The sequence below is a fragment of the Panicum hallii genome, chromosome 5 (assembly GCF_002211085.1).
Source record: "Panicum hallii strain FIL2 chromosome 5, PHallii_v3.1, whole genome shotgun sequence".
Lineage (NCBI taxonomy): Eukaryota > Viridiplantae > Streptophyta > Magnoliopsida > Poales > Poaceae > Panicum > Panicum hallii.
The window spans coordinates 58,304,073-58,320,192 of record NC_038046.1 but is presented as its reverse complement, the minus strand read 5'-3'; the positions used below and the strand labels follow the sequence as shown (position 1 = coordinate 58,320,192).

At 48.9% G+C, this 16,120-nt stretch overlaps 3 protein-coding genes across 5 annotated transcripts; 1 reads left to right on the top strand and 2 right to left on the bottom strand.

Moving 5' to 3' along the window:
* Nucleotides 1–281: 281 nt before the first annotated feature.
* Nucleotides 282–2,985, top strand: LOC112891822 (proteasome assembly chaperone 3-like). Of its 3 annotated transcripts, none has more exons than XR_003228611.1 (8): nt 282–443; nt 564–641; nt 900–947; nt 1,029–1,075; nt 1,645–1,711; nt 1,794–1,837; nt 2,248–2,364; nt 2,638–2,654. XR_003228611.1 is itself a non-coding variant. In XM_025958792.1 (8 exons), the coding sequence occupies exons 1-8, from the start codon at nt 285–287 to the stop codon at nt 2,686–2,688; spliced, it is 552 nt and encodes a 183-aa protein (XP_025814577.1). In that variant the 5' UTR covers nt 282–284; the 3' UTR covers nt 2,689–2,985. The 3 variants fall into 3 exon arrangements, 2 of the variants coding, with proteins under 2 accessions (XP_025814577.1, XP_025814578.1); XM_025958792.1 differs by having other exon boundaries at nt 2,307–2,364; nt 2,638–2,985; XM_025958793.1 differs by lacking the exon at nt 2,638–2,654 and having other exon boundaries at nt 2,226–2,339.
* Nucleotides 2,986–5,694: 2,709 nt separating this feature from the next.
* LOC112895329 (probable indole-3-acetic acid-amido synthetase GH3.12) lies at nt 5,695–8,071 on the bottom strand. The gene is made up of 3 exons (XM_025963277.1): nt 7,671–8,071; nt 6,785–7,599; nt 5,695–6,242 (listed from the first exon to the last, which is right to left on the bottom strand). Exons 1-3 carry the CDS (start codon nt 8,069–8,071, stop codon nt 5,695–5,697), a joined length of 1,764 nt encoding a protein of 587 aa, XP_025819062.1.
* Nucleotides 8,072–9,742: 1,671 nt separating this feature from the next.
* Nucleotides 9,743–15,226, bottom strand: LOC112895055 (probable indole-3-acetic acid-amido synthetase GH3.12). The gene is made up of 4 exons (XM_025962925.1): nt 14,934–15,226; nt 14,740–14,841; nt 10,701–11,515; nt 9,743–10,589 (listed from the first exon to the last, which is right to left on the bottom strand). Exons 1-4 carry the CDS (start codon nt 15,224–15,226, stop codon nt 10,051–10,053), a joined length of 1,749 nt encoding a protein of 582 aa, XP_025818710.1. The 3' UTR covers nt 9,743–10,050.
* Nucleotides 15,227–16,120: the final 894 nt, after the last annotated feature.

Below are 16,120 nucleotides of genomic sequence, written 5' to 3'. Positions count from 1 at the left end.
TTGTTGTCACATGCAAATTACAACTGAATCTTGTTAGCAGGGATCGCATATGCCGAGTTTCAGATAAAACATTGATAATACTCATATACAATTTTTGAACCTTGTTACATTTCTGTATTTGTGCTTTTCAAAAAAGAAAATTAAGAAGCTTTTCAAAACATTGCTGTATTTGCGAGTAGTATTACGAGTGCTCTGATGATAACTAAAGGCCATCTCGGCCGTCGGGATTGAATCCAACGGTGACTACGGCCCATGCCATTCCACCCTCCCAGAGGCTTAGAGAGATGCGGCAAGGCAACTGCCGCGGCGGCCGCTCCGCCTCCCTCTATCTTCTCTCTCTCTCCGTCTCTCGGCCTTCCTTTCCTAGCGGCGACGACGGGGCTAGCGGCGCCAACCTTGGCCAGTTCTCCGTCGGGCTCTTCCCCGGCGCGAGCATTCGACAGGTATGCCCGCCCGTTCCCTTCCCTTCCTGTTGTGCAAATCGAACACCCAAACCTGAATGACGCTACTTGTATTCGGATCTGACCATGTATTTTACCTACTTATACATGCTGATTGGGTAGTTGGAGGTGCCGATGAACTCTGCGCAATCCGGTGCTCACTTCCCGGTGCAGCATCGGTCCGTCTCGTTAGAAATCAAGGTACCTGTCTACTGTCTTGCTGCGGCAAGATTTCAAATTGTGTCAAATTTCAGTCAGATTAAGCGAATATGATTAACATATTGTGTAGTACAATATAACAGTTTGTTACTAGAGTGAAGGTCTGATAACATTTGCTTTGTATAGTTATTCTCTTATTAGTATCATTTGGTATTGGAGAGAGTATGATTTGCGTTTTTAGAGTTTTCTGACTATATAAAGATAGCTTTGATTCTTACTTTCCCCTTTTGGGTTTTCTAGGGAACTAAGACAGACATTGTTATCAGTACATATGAAGATACCTTTCTGGTAAGCTGCAGGTCTCAGTTCTTATTCAGTTGAGTCCTGATTCTCACATGTCAAAGATGTTCATCTTTAGGAAATCTGCAGGTGATTGTGACACAAATTGGCTGCATGGGAACCATACTAGCTGCCAAGTATGCTTTCTATTCTTATTCAATTTCATTCTCCTGAACATTTGAAACTCAATTTTGTTATTTGCATTATGAGTTCTGTATAAGTAGCTTCCTCAATGCTATTTCTTTCACATTGTTTTGAGATTGTAATTTTGTTGAAGTCTTCTGAAAAAGTACTCAGGCTCCCTCCACAAATACTTTCTCACTGTCTTGATCATCTAGAATTAAAATCTAGAATCAAAATCAGCAAAACACTGCATCCATATGCAAATAGTACACAACTTCTATATTGTTCACATGCTTGAATCTTCATGCAAGATAATGCCTTTTTTTGGTTGAAAGTAAGATGAAGCCTTTACTACCTCAATAAGCTAGATGATTTCTTACCAGTTACTACTTGGCTACTTGTAAGATTTTATTGAATGACCTTTCTACAGGAGGTGGAAAGTTAGTGTCTCTGGAGATTCCTAGCTTAAGAATATTGGCCGGCCTTATAAAGGACATGTTGAATATAGGCAGTCATTGTTATTTTCCTTTTATTTTGAAATTTCTGGACTGTATTTTTATTAATCTTTAACCTCCCTCAATAGTAAAGATGAAAGTGTTTTCTCAGACCCAACCTACAATGTGTCTGTTCTTTTTGGGAAGAGAGATGAGGTAAGCTCGTTAGACCATCAGCCATCAAAATATCATCTGAACATGCAAAGACTAATGACTGTACAAAATTTTGTGACTGCAGCCACTCCTACTAGCTTGTGCACGCCAACTTATTGAGCACATAAGGTTTGCTTCCTTCACCATCTACTTCGGCCGTCTGATTTTTTTTCTCCAGTCTCCACATCTTTGAATAGAACTTTTCATATGTACATCTACATGTCAGGGCAAACTGCATGCAATTTATGACCCTATGCTGCGTGACAGACCATGTCTGTACATGATCATTAGTTGAAGTAGTGATAACCATTTTAAAACAGTCAGCAGCAGCTACCAAGGGGTTCCTCTTTTATACTGTTCATGGACATCTATGCAAATATTCTCCAGCAAAGTGGCTCTTCGATTATAATTTTTTTGTCTGTGTTTTCCATATAACTTCTTTGCCGCTAGTATCTCAAAATTTAGTGCTATTATTATCTCTAACACCACTTTTAACTGCTCCTTTGGCTGACTGTAGATACACCATTTTCATACTATAGGGTACAGAGAAACAGCATACATTGAGAGCTTACACAACATTGTACATTAATTTTTGTAGTGGCAGTGGCTCAGCCCGGTCGTTGGTGATCTCTCTAGGTCTGAAAGATCATTCTCAGGTCAGATACGAAAATTCACTTTGTGTGACTGTTCTTACTAATTGATTTGGTGATTTCAAGCCAATGTTGTTTTTCTCCAAATAAGTGCTGATTGCTGAACCAGAGCACGAGCACAATGTTGATTACAGTTGATTTTAGTTCAATTTTCCAAAATCCTGGAAATGGTCAGATGAAACTTTAACATTTATCCTTAGTGAAATGAGTACTACGCGTCACTCTGTATAGTCTGGTGACAACGTATGCCTAATGCGATACCAATTTTAAACTTTGCAGGGAACATTGAAAGATATAATTGCAGCTGTGATTGAGAATCGTCTTTGGTGATGGTTTTGATTAGTTGAGCGTTGGGACGGGCATATTGAGCCCATCGACAGAAGATGCTGACATGAACATAAAACAGATGAACCCTCGTTTTATCATGTACGTAATTCTAGAACTTCTGTAGTTAGAATTTGTTTCTACTTTAACAAAGAGGTGATTTTAAGCTGTTCCGTGATCTATGTTGTCCTACCATGGGCGAGGTGGTTGGTTGAGGCTTCCGATTTGTGTTCCTGCATGGTTGTAATCTCCTATTGCCAAGATTTGAGTCTCAAGCTAAACATAATTACTTTTGGGGGAACATCTTGTGTTTTTTGTCTCATGTTGCAAGCGATTTGTTACCATCCAACACATTGGACCCTACATTCATCGGACCAACAAATGAATGTCACTTTCCCTAGCCAAGTAAGAATAAGCTCCCATCTAGTTTCCCATCGAGGCCATGCTAGAAAAACAAGCTCATTGCTCCCCTTTATTTACTTTCAAGCGTTTTTCCAGAAATTGAAGTACCATATTTATACAGTGATTAGTTTTTTAAAATTTTTCTGAAGCGTCTATTTGAAAACCACAACATGAGACGACAGGGATTTTCAGATGTAGGAGAGAAGCTCCAGTCTGCCTCAGGTTTTTGCTACCTAGGCAGCTTTGTGAAAATGCAAAACACAAATAGACAACTATGATGGACCCTAAGTAAAATTACTCAACCAATTAATCGAAACCGAGCACGTAAAAAGGAACACTAACTAGTAGTAGCTACTGAGTGCGGATGGTGGCTCCTGCTTCGTGTCACCTGCCTGGTTGCTGTAGTTCTCGCCGCCTGAATTGCTATCTCCCTCCATCGCCGGCGGTTCGTCCAACGCCGGGTACCCCAGGATCTCCTCCATCGTGAACTGGAAGCTGTAATCGTCCAACGCCGCGAAGTCGAGGTTCCAGTCCGGCATCCCGGGCCCGTCGTAGTCGTCCGCATCGGCCATGCCCTCGTCTTTGGCGGCCGGCACGACATCCTCAAGCGGGGGCGGCGCTGCCTCCTTCGCCAGCTTAACGCAGTCTGAAGACTGGGCGTGCGCCGGCTCCGTCGTGGCGGTGACGTGCTGCTCCGCCGGCGGCGAACACGGCGAGCGCGTGGCCACGAAGTGACCGGCTTGTTGCTCAGCGCCGTGCGCCGCCGTAGTGTCAGCCCGGTGTGCTGCCTGGTCCGCAGCGGCTGGCGGCACGGGCACTGGCGCCGGCGAGCTCGCTAACTGGCACCAGTCACCAGGCAGCCCAGTGCCGTGCATCGGCATGTCGTGCGCCTGCTGCAGGGTGGCGGCGCCGGTCGACGAGGTACCGAACGCGAACTGATAATTGTAGTAATGGGCGTGCTCAACGCTGGGACGATGCTGCTGCTGCGGCGGCATCTGTGAGGTCGAGGCGCCGGCGTCGAAGATCCCCCACGGCTGAACCGGTGGGCACGGCGCCACCGCCGTCGACGGCGAGAAGTGGTCATCGTAGTCGTTTGCCAGCATCTGGCTGCTGCTCCCGGCACCGTCGTTCTCACTTTCCATGTCGCCGCTCCTGAGGATGTAGAGGCGGTACAAGGCCAGGTCCTTGAACTGCAAATCAAGACCGCACATTATGTAGATGGATGAACAGTTTATGATCTATCAAACAAGACTAAGAAACATCCAATTCCACCAAAATTTTTACTTATTTTAGCTTAATTTTGAATCTCCCAGGTTGAGATATATAGTATATTTTTGTGTGACGACAAGGACAAGAGAGGGATGCTTTGCTGACATGTGTAGGCGGGGAGGTCAGGTTCTCAAACTCGTGTACGGGGACGACGAACTCGTGCATGCCCCAGTTGCTCTTGTCAACCCCGCGATCATAAAACACCAGGGTGATCCTCCTCCCGGCGAAGAAGCCGCCCTTCCTTCGCGGCCACCGCAGGTCCTCGCCGCCGCCCGAGGCCTTCCACCCACCGCCCCTGGCCGCGCGCACCAGCCGCGGCTCCTTCTGGTCCTTGTCCCCGGGGGCCGCGCCGCCGGCTCCCTTCTTCTGGAACTCCCGCCAGCTGAAGAAGTAGATGTAGCGGTGCTCTGCGTCCTCCCTGTACATCTCTGCAAGGATGTGCTCGGCCGCAATGGCGGATGGAACGTCAGAGAGAGAAATCAGGAGAGGGGCCGGAGGAGGAAGGGGTGGTCGGAGGAGAGGTGGCCGGGGAGGTTGCATGGATCGGACTGACCGTAGAGCTCCTCGGGGTGGTAGTCGAGGATTCGGAGGTTGTGGAAGATGCGGTCGAACGCCGGAGGGAGCTTGCCGCGGTGGATCCGGTCGGAGAGGAGGTAGATGAGCTCCAGCTGCGTGGGCACGAAGCGGTAGCCGCGCGGGAACCCGTGCCTCGTCAAGGACCCGTCTGCGGCCATCGCCGACGGCTTTTGCGAGCGAGAGGTCGTCTCGTCGAGGTGAGCCAAGACGCCGGAGAGGAAAGTTGAGGGTCCGTGGATCGGAGTTGAAGCCGCCGCGGCGTTGTCGTCGTCGGTGTGTAGCGACGCCAACCGACTTCGATGGTGGTTATTGCTGGTATTCGAGTCGGACGGGGGAGAAGCAAGCCGGACGAACCGAATTCAAATCCTTTCTACATCTTGGGCCTTGTCGTCGTGGCACCTCATGTTTCTTATTTGCTGGTATCCGCAGATCAAAAAGTTTATTAGATTTTACTCGAAAAGTTTTACCATAAAATTATATTTGATTCTATTTATTTTTACAAGAAAAAATGCCACACGCCTAAAATAATAACGGCAAATATAATACCGCACATAAGATACAGAAAATACGCTCCTTTTTAATGAAAAACATGCTCAGGCACGGTTGAAAAAAATAATATAAAAAACACGTAGACATGCAGAAGTGTCACTTGTCAATAGAGAAGTCTGTCATTCACGCACTCACTATCTGCTCCTAAATCCTGATCAATGCTTCTGTCACAACTGCTTAAGCTACCATGGGCCGTTGTACACCCACTGACAAGCTCTATCCGTAGGCCGTGCTGAACAAGACCTTGACGGTGCTGCTAGAGAGAATACGGAGGACGCTCGAGTTGGATCCGGCAACGCACCGTGGCATCTTGAACTGGTTCACAGGAGCTCCGAGGGAGAGGTAATGATCCATCACCTTTTGGAAGGTGCCCGGCTGCAGGACCCGCAGCTCCAACGGCCCGATGGCGTTCGTCTTCCTCGAGCTCACGTACCCAGCATCGACGAAGCCTCTGTCCAGCTCATCGCAGCAGTTCTGCAGCACGTCATCGTCAGCCTCGGCGGCGCTGAGTTCCCAGAAGATGACGTAGTGGCCCGGGTCGGACGACACGTCGGCGTGGCTGGTGTAGTCCAGGACCTCCAACCTCTCGGCGGTGGCTAGGATCTTGGCCGCACTGTCGACGGCGAGCTGGACGTCCTGCTCGCTGTTCTTGTCGACGTTGATGGACAGCGTGAGCATCCCCCGGCACACGAACTTGAGCTTGGGAGTGGAGTTGTGAAACCCGGCCACCTTCACCACATCTCCGAGACGGTACCGGTATAACCCTGCTTATCATTCTCAAACTTGAAGTATAAACTGTAAACAAATTGGATTCAAAAGCAAACGTGCAAATTACTAGAGTTTAACTTATCGAAATGGTCACTAAACTAAATTAGATCAAGTGATACCAATTACAAACATAGTTATGGATTATAGCAAAGCAATATCACTATATTTTGCCAACACTCCTGTAGTGCAGTGGTAAGCTTCCCAGTTGAGGAACACACCAACCATGATTAAAATTCTGGTGGCAGAAAAAAAAAATCCCTCATTGGCAACCTGAAAAATAGTGGCAGGGCACTGAACGGTGGCTAGTTTTTGTATCTTATTTTCTTACTCAATTGTAATTTGCTCTCTTATTGTGTTCTTGGGGCTGCTGGGAAAACGGAAAGCAAAAGCCGTGGACAGGCTAGTGAAAAAATTGGATCAGCCGGGGTCACGCAGGAGGATTTCTGATGGGGTCATACCGTCATAGTTGCTGGATTAGCTTACAAAGCGTCCTGGTCGACTGACCCGATGGTATATATGCTGATATGAAAGAACGTACCTGCGAAGGTTGTCATGACAACTTCGTAGTGCTCGCCGACGGTGACTTCCGTCAAGCCGACGGGCTCCGCCTCGGCATAGCTCGTGACAGGACAGGCGTCGCCGCCGTCGCTCGTCTTTAGAGGGATGAACTCGAAGTAAGCAATGTTGGGGAGCACGGTGAACGTGGCTGACTCCGGTGGCATCTCCGGCTCTACGTTGGCCCCGACCATCCCCTCTGACGCTCCGTAATCCATGGCGACCAGCGGCAGGCCGCCGGCGTAGTGCCGGAGCTTCCTGACATAGTGCTCCATGGACCCCGTCACGATCGTGTGGACGTACTTGGCGTTAGGCCACAGCGCCGGGATCACCCCGTACCAGTTGGTGAGCCCGGCGCACCTGCGCGCCACCTCGTCGGCCAGCGCGGGGTTCGGCGCCAGGAGGGCCGACACGGCCCGCCGGACGGCCGGATCGGCGACCCGCGCCGGCGACGGGACGCCGCGGCGGATGTCGTGGCACAGCTCCTGCCACACCTGCTCCAACGTCTCGAACGCGAGCGCGAGGTTGTGCCCGAACATGGCGAACACGGTCCGGACCTCGGCGGCGAAGAGCAGGCCGCAGAGGAGGTGGCAGTAGAGCGACTCCGCGAAGTCCGGACCGAAGATCACCTCTTCGGGGCTGCAGCACGGCAGCTGGATGTCGCGCACCGCGGCCTTGTACTCCTCGTTACGGTACAGGTTGGTGGTGGCCGTGGTCGCCGTGAGGCCGCCCTTGGTCGTGAACGGCCGGCTGCCGTAGACGAACTGCAGCGCCTTGCCGTCGTCGACCGGGAACGCCCTGGTGAACGTAGACATCAGATCGATGACGTAGAGATCAGATGAAGTACTGCAGCGCGTGCGCCACTCTACCTGTTCCTGAATGCGAAGGAAGTCCGGTACACAAGCATCGTCAGCTTGAAGAGGTCATCGTTGAAGGGCAGGTACTTGCGCTTGCCCTGCGTCGTGCCGGAGCTGAGGGAGATGGAGGTGATGGGCTTGGCGGTGAGGACGGGGGAGGTGTCGCCGTCGGCGACGCGGCCGATGTAGGGCTCGAGGTCGCCGTGCGTGGCGAGCGGCACGCAGGCCCGGAAGGCGTCCGCGTCGGTGCGGCCGGCGAGGCCGAGCCTCTGAAGGTACTCGACGGCGGCGTTCTCGTCGAGGATCCGCCGAAGCGTCTCCCGCTGGACGGCGGCGGCGTCCAGCGTCAGCCGCTCGAACTCGGCGATCACCTCCTCACCGCTGAACTCACTCTTCTTCTTCCTCCCCAACATCGTCTTGCCACTTGTAGCACTATGCCGCTTCTTGTTTTGGACAATAAGGTGGCTGGATCATCCTCCCCTTGGATTTATAGCAGGAATGAAGGAGCAGAAGTTCAAAAGTCCGGTAGGTTCGAGAGTAACGTTTGGCATTTCCAACCCTAGAGTAGCGTGATCTTGTCTCGTTGATGTGCATGCAACATGGATAGGAAGATAAAACAAATGATGACCAGAGCAGCTCAAGTCGTAAACATGCTCAAGTTCACAGTTGAAGTCTTGTGCTCCATCCTTAGGTCAAGAAAACAAACGATCAGGTCTTGTGCTCCATCGTTACGTTGGAAAAGAAATGACCAGGAGTGGACTTCACCTACTGCATCCTTACGTCAGTCAGCATAAACTTTTGGGGTTTAATATCTTTGCTGCCATTTTCATTGTATATTTCCTCAGATTCTTTATTTGACATAAGTGGGCTCCATGTGTCACTGAGACATCGGTAATGGCAAATTTTCCAATAGCAAAGGTAGGAAGATTATATTGTCCCAAACTTTTGCCGCGAGAAGTTAACTTTGGACTAGCTAGGTTCAAAATTATTGCTAGCTTTTCAACTATGCTTTGGTTCCCAAAAAGATAACATATTGAAGGAAATTTTTTTCAAACTTATTTCTTCTTGAAAACATTATTCAAACGATTAAAAGTTCACTAAATGTAACCTCTATTTTTCCCCTCCAAAGTGAAGCCTATGTACTGCCGAGATGATTTCTTCGAAGTTTTTTTTTTGAACTGGTTGCCATTTAAAATGGCCTATATACGGGTTCTTGAGCCAAGATACACCTGCATCGGCCACACTGATTTCCATGTAGCACGTCTGGGCACGCAGCAGCCGTCATCCGGAACCCAATTTAGGAACATTGACCATTTAGGCTATCCAGAACCTCAAATTTAAAGGCAATGGGAGGTACAACGTCTCGTCAATAGAGACAGGGTTGGTTTTAGAGTAGGGATCTAGCTAGATGATTGGGCTAATATATTTATGGGTCCTACTACCTTAGTGCCAACGTGTGATGGCCACCGAGTCCAGCCACGTCAGCGTGGCACTGTGGCAGATATCAGCGTCAACAGGCAAATCCCACTGAAAAAATAATGCTGGGACACAAGAGGAAGAGGGTGCCAACCATGCAACATCCACTAGCTTACGTGTTCAAGAACCGGCCTTTATTTCTCCTGTCCTTGCCCTGTAAAAATAGTTCTTGGACGACATCCTCGAGAAGGGAAAACATTCTCGCGTTAAAAGTTTTTTTTTTGAAGGCGACTGGTGTTGATACAATTTTGGTGATTACAGATAATCTGTAAAAATGTAAATTGGTGCCCAATACAAACAAAACTATTAGGATCCAGCGCATAATACCCTGAGTCTCCCTATAAATTTGAGAGTACTACTGTTGTTTGACTCTTTAGAGACACTAGCACGTTGTGATATAAGTGGCAAACATCGGGAAATCATCATCGTTGAGAGGCAGAGCCGGTATATTTTGAGAATGTCCAACATCTTAATGTCGATGGAACTGTCAATTATCACTGAAAGAATAACCGACCGAAAATGCAAGTACTCATGTTGAGTCGGTGACTCAAAATTAGATAAGCCAGTTCTACTGCAAGAAACCTAACCAACTCTGCTTCTTTCTATCCTTATGACCTCATATCTCACGTTACTTCCTACAGAAAATAAATTGGGATACACATATGTATGGGAAGATCGACAGATGAACTAGCACAACTAGTTTCATTTAGTTTACAAGCAAAGCAAACCGGTGTTATACATACATCAAACAGAAACAGAATACAAGATAATAGAGATGATAGTTTGGCCGGCGGCCGCTTGGCAACAGAGAAAAGCCACTAGCCCTCAACTAACGTTAATCCTATTACATTCAGAAACACCTGAATTTGCATCCCACTCCTGATCATGGACTGCAAGCACAGCGTGAGCTTTCGTCTTAGGCAGCGCTGAAGAAGACTTTCATGGTGTTGGCAGCCAGGATGCGTAGCACTCTGGAGTTGGACTGCGTGACACACCGGGGCAGCTTAAATTGGTTCACGGCGGAGCCGAGGGAGAGATAGTGGCGGAGCACCTCCTGGAACGCCCCTCTCCTCAGCACCCGGAGCTCCAGCGGCCCGATGGCGCTCACCTTCCTCGACCCCACGTACCCGGGATCCGTGAACGCCCGGTCCAGCTCGTCGCAGCAGCGCTGCAGGACTTGGTCGGCGGTGGCCTCGGCGTTCAGCTCGACGAAGACGACGTAGTGACCCGGGTCGCGCGACACGTCGGCGTGGCTGGTGTAGTCCACGATCTCCAGCGCCCCGGCGGCCAGGATCTTGGACGCGCTGTCGACGGCGAGCTGGAGGTCGTGCTCGCTGTTCTTGTCGACGTTGATGGACAACATCAGGTTCCGTCGGCACACGACCTTGAGCTTGGGTATCGAGTTGTAGAAACCGGTCACCTTCACCACGTCCCCCAGCCGGTATCTGTACAGCCCTGCTCGCCATTTCAGCGATCTGGTTAGATCGATGTCCATATATCCAAGAGTCCAACAAGTGTTCAAAAAGATCGGAAGTACAAAGCCAACATGAAAGAAGTAATACGCACCTGTGAAGGTGGTCATGACAACCTCGTAATGCTCGCCGGCGGCGACATCTGTCAGGCCGACAGGGTCCGCCTCCGTGTAGCACGGGTCAGCATCGTCGACTCCGGCGGCGCAGCTCTTCAGAGGGATGAACTCAAAGTAGGCGTTGTTGGGGAGCACGGCGAACGTGGTGGACTCCGGTGGCTCCCGGGGCTCCACGTTGGCCCCGATCATCCCCTCCGTCGCGCCGTAGTCCAAGCCGACCAGCGGCAGGCCACCGGCGTAGTGCCGGAGCTTCTTCACATAGTGCTCCATGGACCCCGTCGTGATGCTACTCACGTACTTAGCCTTGGGCCACAGCGCCGGCATCACGCCGTACCAGTTGACGAGCCCCCGGCATTTGCTCGCCACCTCGTCGGCGAGCGCGGGGTTCGGAGCGAGGAGGGCGGACACGGCCTGCCGGACGGCGGGGCTCGTGACCCGCGTCGGTGACGGGACGCCGTGGCGGATGTCGGCGCACAGCTCCTCCCACACCCGCTCGAACGTCTGGAAGGCGAGCACGAGGCTGTACGCGAAGGTGGCGGACACCGTGCGGACCTCGCCGGCGAAGAGCAGGCCGCAGAGGAGGTGGCAGTAGAGCGACTCCGTGAAGTCCGGGGAGAAGAGCACCTCCTTGGGGCTGCAGGAATCAGACTGCATGTAACGCATGGTGGTGATAAAGTCCTTGTTACGGTACAAGTTGGTGGTGGCCGTGGTCGCCGTGAGGCCGCCCTTGGTCGTGAATTGCCCGCTGGCGTAGATGAACTGCAGCGACTTGCCGTCCTCGACGGGGAAAGCCCTGTATTATTAGAGATCAGATAACATAAGCAATTATTAGGAAATCTTCAACAAAACAATCAGTTATTATATACTCCCTCCTCCGTTCTAGGTTACCGTTTATTTAGCTTTGTCGTTCTAATTTAAACTAATATAATTTTGATCAAATTTATGGAAAATATAACAATAATGTGATGTGCAGCTCCTAATTTCACCAATTTGAAAGCACATTAGCTCATTTGTTATGCAAAACAAGCTCTGTACATGTTGTATGCTGAAATTGGGGCTGTTTGCAAATATTAAGGAGCTCCGAGGGCTATTCTGAAACTCTGTCATTATATGGCTCATCCCCAACTCAGGAATAGACAGAGTGTTCCATTCTTATCTTTTGGAGAGAGCTAGGGTTAGGAAGAGGAGAGGCTTAGATCCACCAAATCCATCCAATAGAAAGTGAATTCTGCGGGGAATTTAAAACCTCTTCATCCTTGTTGGCTCCCACCTCTTGTATTGCTTCTTTGGATTGCTCGTTCTCGCTCGTGGTTTTTCCCCGAAAGGGTTTTCCACGTGAATCTTAGAGCCTGTTTGGTTCCGAATAAAATCGGATTCTCGGTGGAAAACCGCGAGAATCCCGCCAAACGCTTCCAACGAAAGCTTGATTTTTTCCACCGTCGCTTCTCCCACAATCCAAAATACAACTAGCGGCCGATTTTTCTGGTCGGCGTCCTTCCCCTCGATTCGCAGGAAAGCGACTGCATTTTCTTCACGCCCCTTGCGCCGCCGCCGCCCCCGCTCCCCGCTGCCGCCCCCGCGCGTCGCTGCGGCCCCGCCCCCGCTCGCTGCCGCCGGCCCTGCGCCCCACTGCCGCCCCCGCGCCCCCACGCGCCGCCGCCGGCCCCGCCCCCCGCTGCCGCCCCCGCGCCCCGCTGCCGCCCCGCCCCGCTCGCAGCCGCCGGCCCCGCGCCCCCACGCGCCGCCGCCGGCCCCGCGCCCCGGGCCCCCGCGCCGCCGCCCCAGTGCGCCGCCGCCGCCCCGCTCCCCGCTGCCACCCCTGCGCGTCGCTGCGGCCCCGCCCCCGCTCGCTGCCGCTGGCCCCGCGCCCCGCTACCGCCCCCGCGCCCCCACGCGCCGCCGCCCGCGCCCAAGATTCTCTAGGTAAGATGGTCTGCTTGCTCAAGGAAAACCATTTCCCATGATTAAAGTCTAACCATTTCCTCTATTTATTTTTTTCCACTTAGCCCAATGATTAATTTTTTTCTGTGCCTTTTGACACTGATAATTTACATTTTTCCTGCTGAATGAATGTTAGCGTGAAAGAGCTAAGCAAGAAGGCAGATTTAAGGATGATTCTTTGAGAAAGCTAGAAGAAAACTTACATAATTTGGAGACCAAAGCTAAAGGGAAAGAGCAACTTTGGTAGGCATGGGTATACTCCACGCATATAGAAGTCACTGTTCTGGTATCTGAACAACCAAAATATATTGGTAGGCATGGGTATACTTCACAAAATGTCATGGCTGTTTGTGACTTTGATATGAGATTTACATTTGTTGTCACTGGCTGGCCTGGGTCCGTACATGACACTCGCGTATTTTTGGATACTCTACTTATATACCAGAACCAATTCTCAAAGCCTCCCAATAGAAAGTATTATCTTGTAGACTCCGGATATCCTAATAGAAAAGGGTATCTTGCACCTTATAGGGGACAAAGGTATCATGTTTCGGAATGGCAACATCACCAACCAGTGGGACAAAAAGAAATGTTCAATCAAGCATATTCATCACTTAGAAATGTGATTGAACGTTCATTTGGAGTGTTGAAGATGAAGTGGCGTATCTTGTTGCACTTGCCTAGCTATCCTATTACCAAACAAGCAAAAATTATAGTCGCATGTATGGCTCTTCACAATTTTGTTAGAGAAAATACCAATAAAGATCCAGATTTTAACTCCGATGTGCAAGATAATGCTACCGGTGGCAGCCAACCTACCATGATCGATGCTAGTGCTCCAAGAGATGATATTGATATGGGTGCCTTTCGTGACGCTATTGCTGCCTCTATGATGTCTTGAATATCATTGTAAAATTGTATTATTTATTAATCTATATTCATCATGACAATTATTTATTAGTTTATTTTATTATTACTGTGTGTTTTATGACTATAATTATATTATAACATAATTCTGGTACTAATAATATACTTAGAATTGAAAATGGTAGAGAAATCCGATCAAAATGAGCTATTACAAGACTCAGGAGCACATCGGTCATTTTACAGTCAGAACAGATAATCCAGTAGAAATAATCAGGATTGCCAAACACCCCAGATTCTTCAGACAGCGGATTCTTCAGACAGCGGATTCTCAGAAAATCTTGATTCTCAGATAAGCGATTCTCAGATAAGCGAAACCAAACAGGGCTTTAGTGTCTACTTTCGATTCGATACTTTCCTTACTATTTGTGTTGGTTAAGTCACCATCTTACTTGCTATCAATCCATATCTCAAGTGATTGCTTGTATGGATAAGTTGGCATGAGAGGCATATGTGTGTTCTTTGATATGTTGATATAAGATAATGGAGTTGATGTCTTAGTGAGCTCTCTGCTGCAAGTATCTTGTTATTGAATCATTGAACAACTTGTGGTTTGGTGGTTTTAAACATAGGCTTTTTTTATTCATGCACACAAGGTGTTCGGTGAAATGCATGTGAGAAGTTAGTTTACTGCTGCTCTATTGTTATCACAGATAACATTTAATACAAAGTTTGCACTTCGAGATATATTTTATGATGTATTCAATAAATTTGATTTGATGTTATAGACAATGATTTTTTATATAAATTATGTTAAAGTTACAGAAGTTTGATTCAGGATAAAACTGAAGTGCTATAATTTGTAATGGAGGTCGGAGTAGATAATAACTAAGTGTGTTTTTGGAGATAACACTTCCAATAGTCTAAGAGTTAACCCTAACATTATTGTACTGTAGTCTCACGTGTCCTAGGCTGCAAAGCACATCGTAGCGTATAAAGTGTAAACTCAGTTTTTTAGATGGGTGTTGACTTGAACTATTAAAACAATAGCTCAAGTACATTTTGAAGGATACAATACAACCATATCCCGAAACAAAAATAAAAGGAGGAAGACACCAGCCAGGATTGACACCAGCATAAGTAGAAACAAGCATGATGCACATGCACGAAAATGACAAGACAAGAAGTTCGATCTAGCGTTAGTCTAGCTACCTGTTCCTGAAAGCGAAGGAAGTCTGGTACGTCTGCATCGCTGACTTGAAGATCTCGTCGTTGAAGAGAAGGTACTTGCGCTTCCCCTGCGTCGTGCCGGAGCTGCATGCATGGGTCGTATGTCGGCGAGCATATAATGCATCGTGAGCTGAACAGCAGCAGGTAGATAATAATGGGAGCTGACGACGACAAACCTGAGGGAGATGGCGGTGACGGGCGTGGCGGTGAGAACGGCGGAGGTGTCGCCGTCGGCGATGCGCGCAATGTAGGGCTCGAAGTCGGCGTGCGTGGCGAGCGGCACGCAGGCCCGGAAGCTGTCCGGGTCGGTGCGGCCGGCGAGGCCCCGCCCCTGGAGGTACTCGGCGGCGGCGTTGCCGGCGAGGATCCGCCGCAGCGCCTCCCGCTGGGCGGCGGCGGCGTCCCGCGACAGCCGCTCGAACTCGGCGATCACCTTCTCCCCGCTGAACTCGGCCTTCTTCTCCGGCATCTTGCTAATCGTTTGAAGATAATCGAAGAAGGTGGTTGTTGTTGGAGCTGTGCTGTGCCCGGGCTTATTTATAGAAAACTGGAATAATTGACAGTTTGACACTGTGGCCGCGCTTAAAAGATGATAACTTGTTTGCATGCGGCACACGGAGATTAAACAATGGCTACATCCAAATTTAATCCAAAGTCAATGCCGATCGTACCGGTAGCTGAAATCTTGGGCGTCGTCCTGGAAAAGGGTCAGGAATAGAATGGAGAGATCGACGCGGCACATTTTCCCCCCCTTTTTGATATAGAATCAGCGCGGGAGGACGGATGCGACCGCATGTACGGGATCGGACTCTGCCGGCGGGACAATGCACGAGAGGAATAGACTTTCCTTCTCTCTCTTTTTTTAACCCTGCTCCCTCCATCCTACAATATAAGATATTTTGATTTATTCAAAATCAAAGTAGTAAGTTTGATCAAATTTATAGAGAAAAATATCAACATCTAACTAATCAAATAAGTAAATTATAAAAATATATTTCATAATGGATCTAATTATTCTTATTTGATATTTAAAATATCATTGGTTTTTCTATAAACATAGTCAAACTTAGAACGACCAGTTTGACTTACGACAAAACAAAATACCTTATATTTCAGGATAGATGGAGCATGTGGCATCATCATTTTGCTTATATAACTATAGACATACCCTTATTTGTACCACCGGATTGACCTTGAGCCAGCCGGTGCCAGCGCGCAGCCAATTATATTAGTAGAGAGAGTTAGAGTTACTTACTCGGTCTCGCGAATCACATGCTCTTGATACTTTTTATATCGACTAGTTTCAAAATGTTATTGAGATGGCCTGCACGCAATGCACGTGCTTTTAGAAATTGTAGTACTC

Excerpts from the sequence above, each read along its gene's own strand:
- LOC112895055 (XM_025962925.1), bottom strand. The coding sequence starts at position 15,226 with ATGCCGGAGAAGAAGGCCGAGTTCAGCGGGGAGAAGGTGATCGCCGAG. Across the intron at positions 14,842-14,933 it reads GTCACCGCCATCTCCCTCAG|CTCCGGCACGACGCAGGGGA; the intron begins GTTTGTCGTCGT and ends CCATGCATGCAG. Across the intron at positions 10,590-10,700 it reads TGTCATGACCACCTTCACAG|GGCTGTACAGATACCGGCTG; the intron begins GTGCGTATTACT and ends AATGGCGAGCAG.
- LOC112891822 (XM_025958792.1), top strand. The coding sequence starts at position 285 with ATGCGGCAAGGCAACTGCCGCGGCGGCCGCTCCGCCTCCCTCTATCTT. Across the intron at positions 948-1,028 it reads CATATGAAGATACCTTTCTG|GTGATTGTGACACAAATTGG; the intron begins GTAAGCTGCAGG and ends GGAAATCTGCAG. Across the intron at positions 1,712-1,793 it reads TTTTTGGGAAGAGAGATGAG|CCACTCCTACTAGCTTGTGC; the intron begins GTAAGCTCGTTA and ends TTGTGACTGCAG.
- LOC112895329 (XM_025963277.1), bottom strand. The coding sequence starts at position 8,071 with ATGTTGGGGAGGAAGAAGAAGAGTGAGTTCAGCGGTGAGGAGGTGATC. Across the intron at positions 7,600-7,670 it reads TCCTTCGCATTCAGGAACAG|GGCGTTCCCGGTCGACGACG; the intron begins GTAGAGTGGCGC and ends TACGTTCACCAG. Across the intron at positions 6,243-6,784 it reads TGTCATGACAACCTTCGCAG|GGTTATACCGGTACCGTCTC; the intron begins GTACGTTCTTTC and ends AATGATAAGCAG.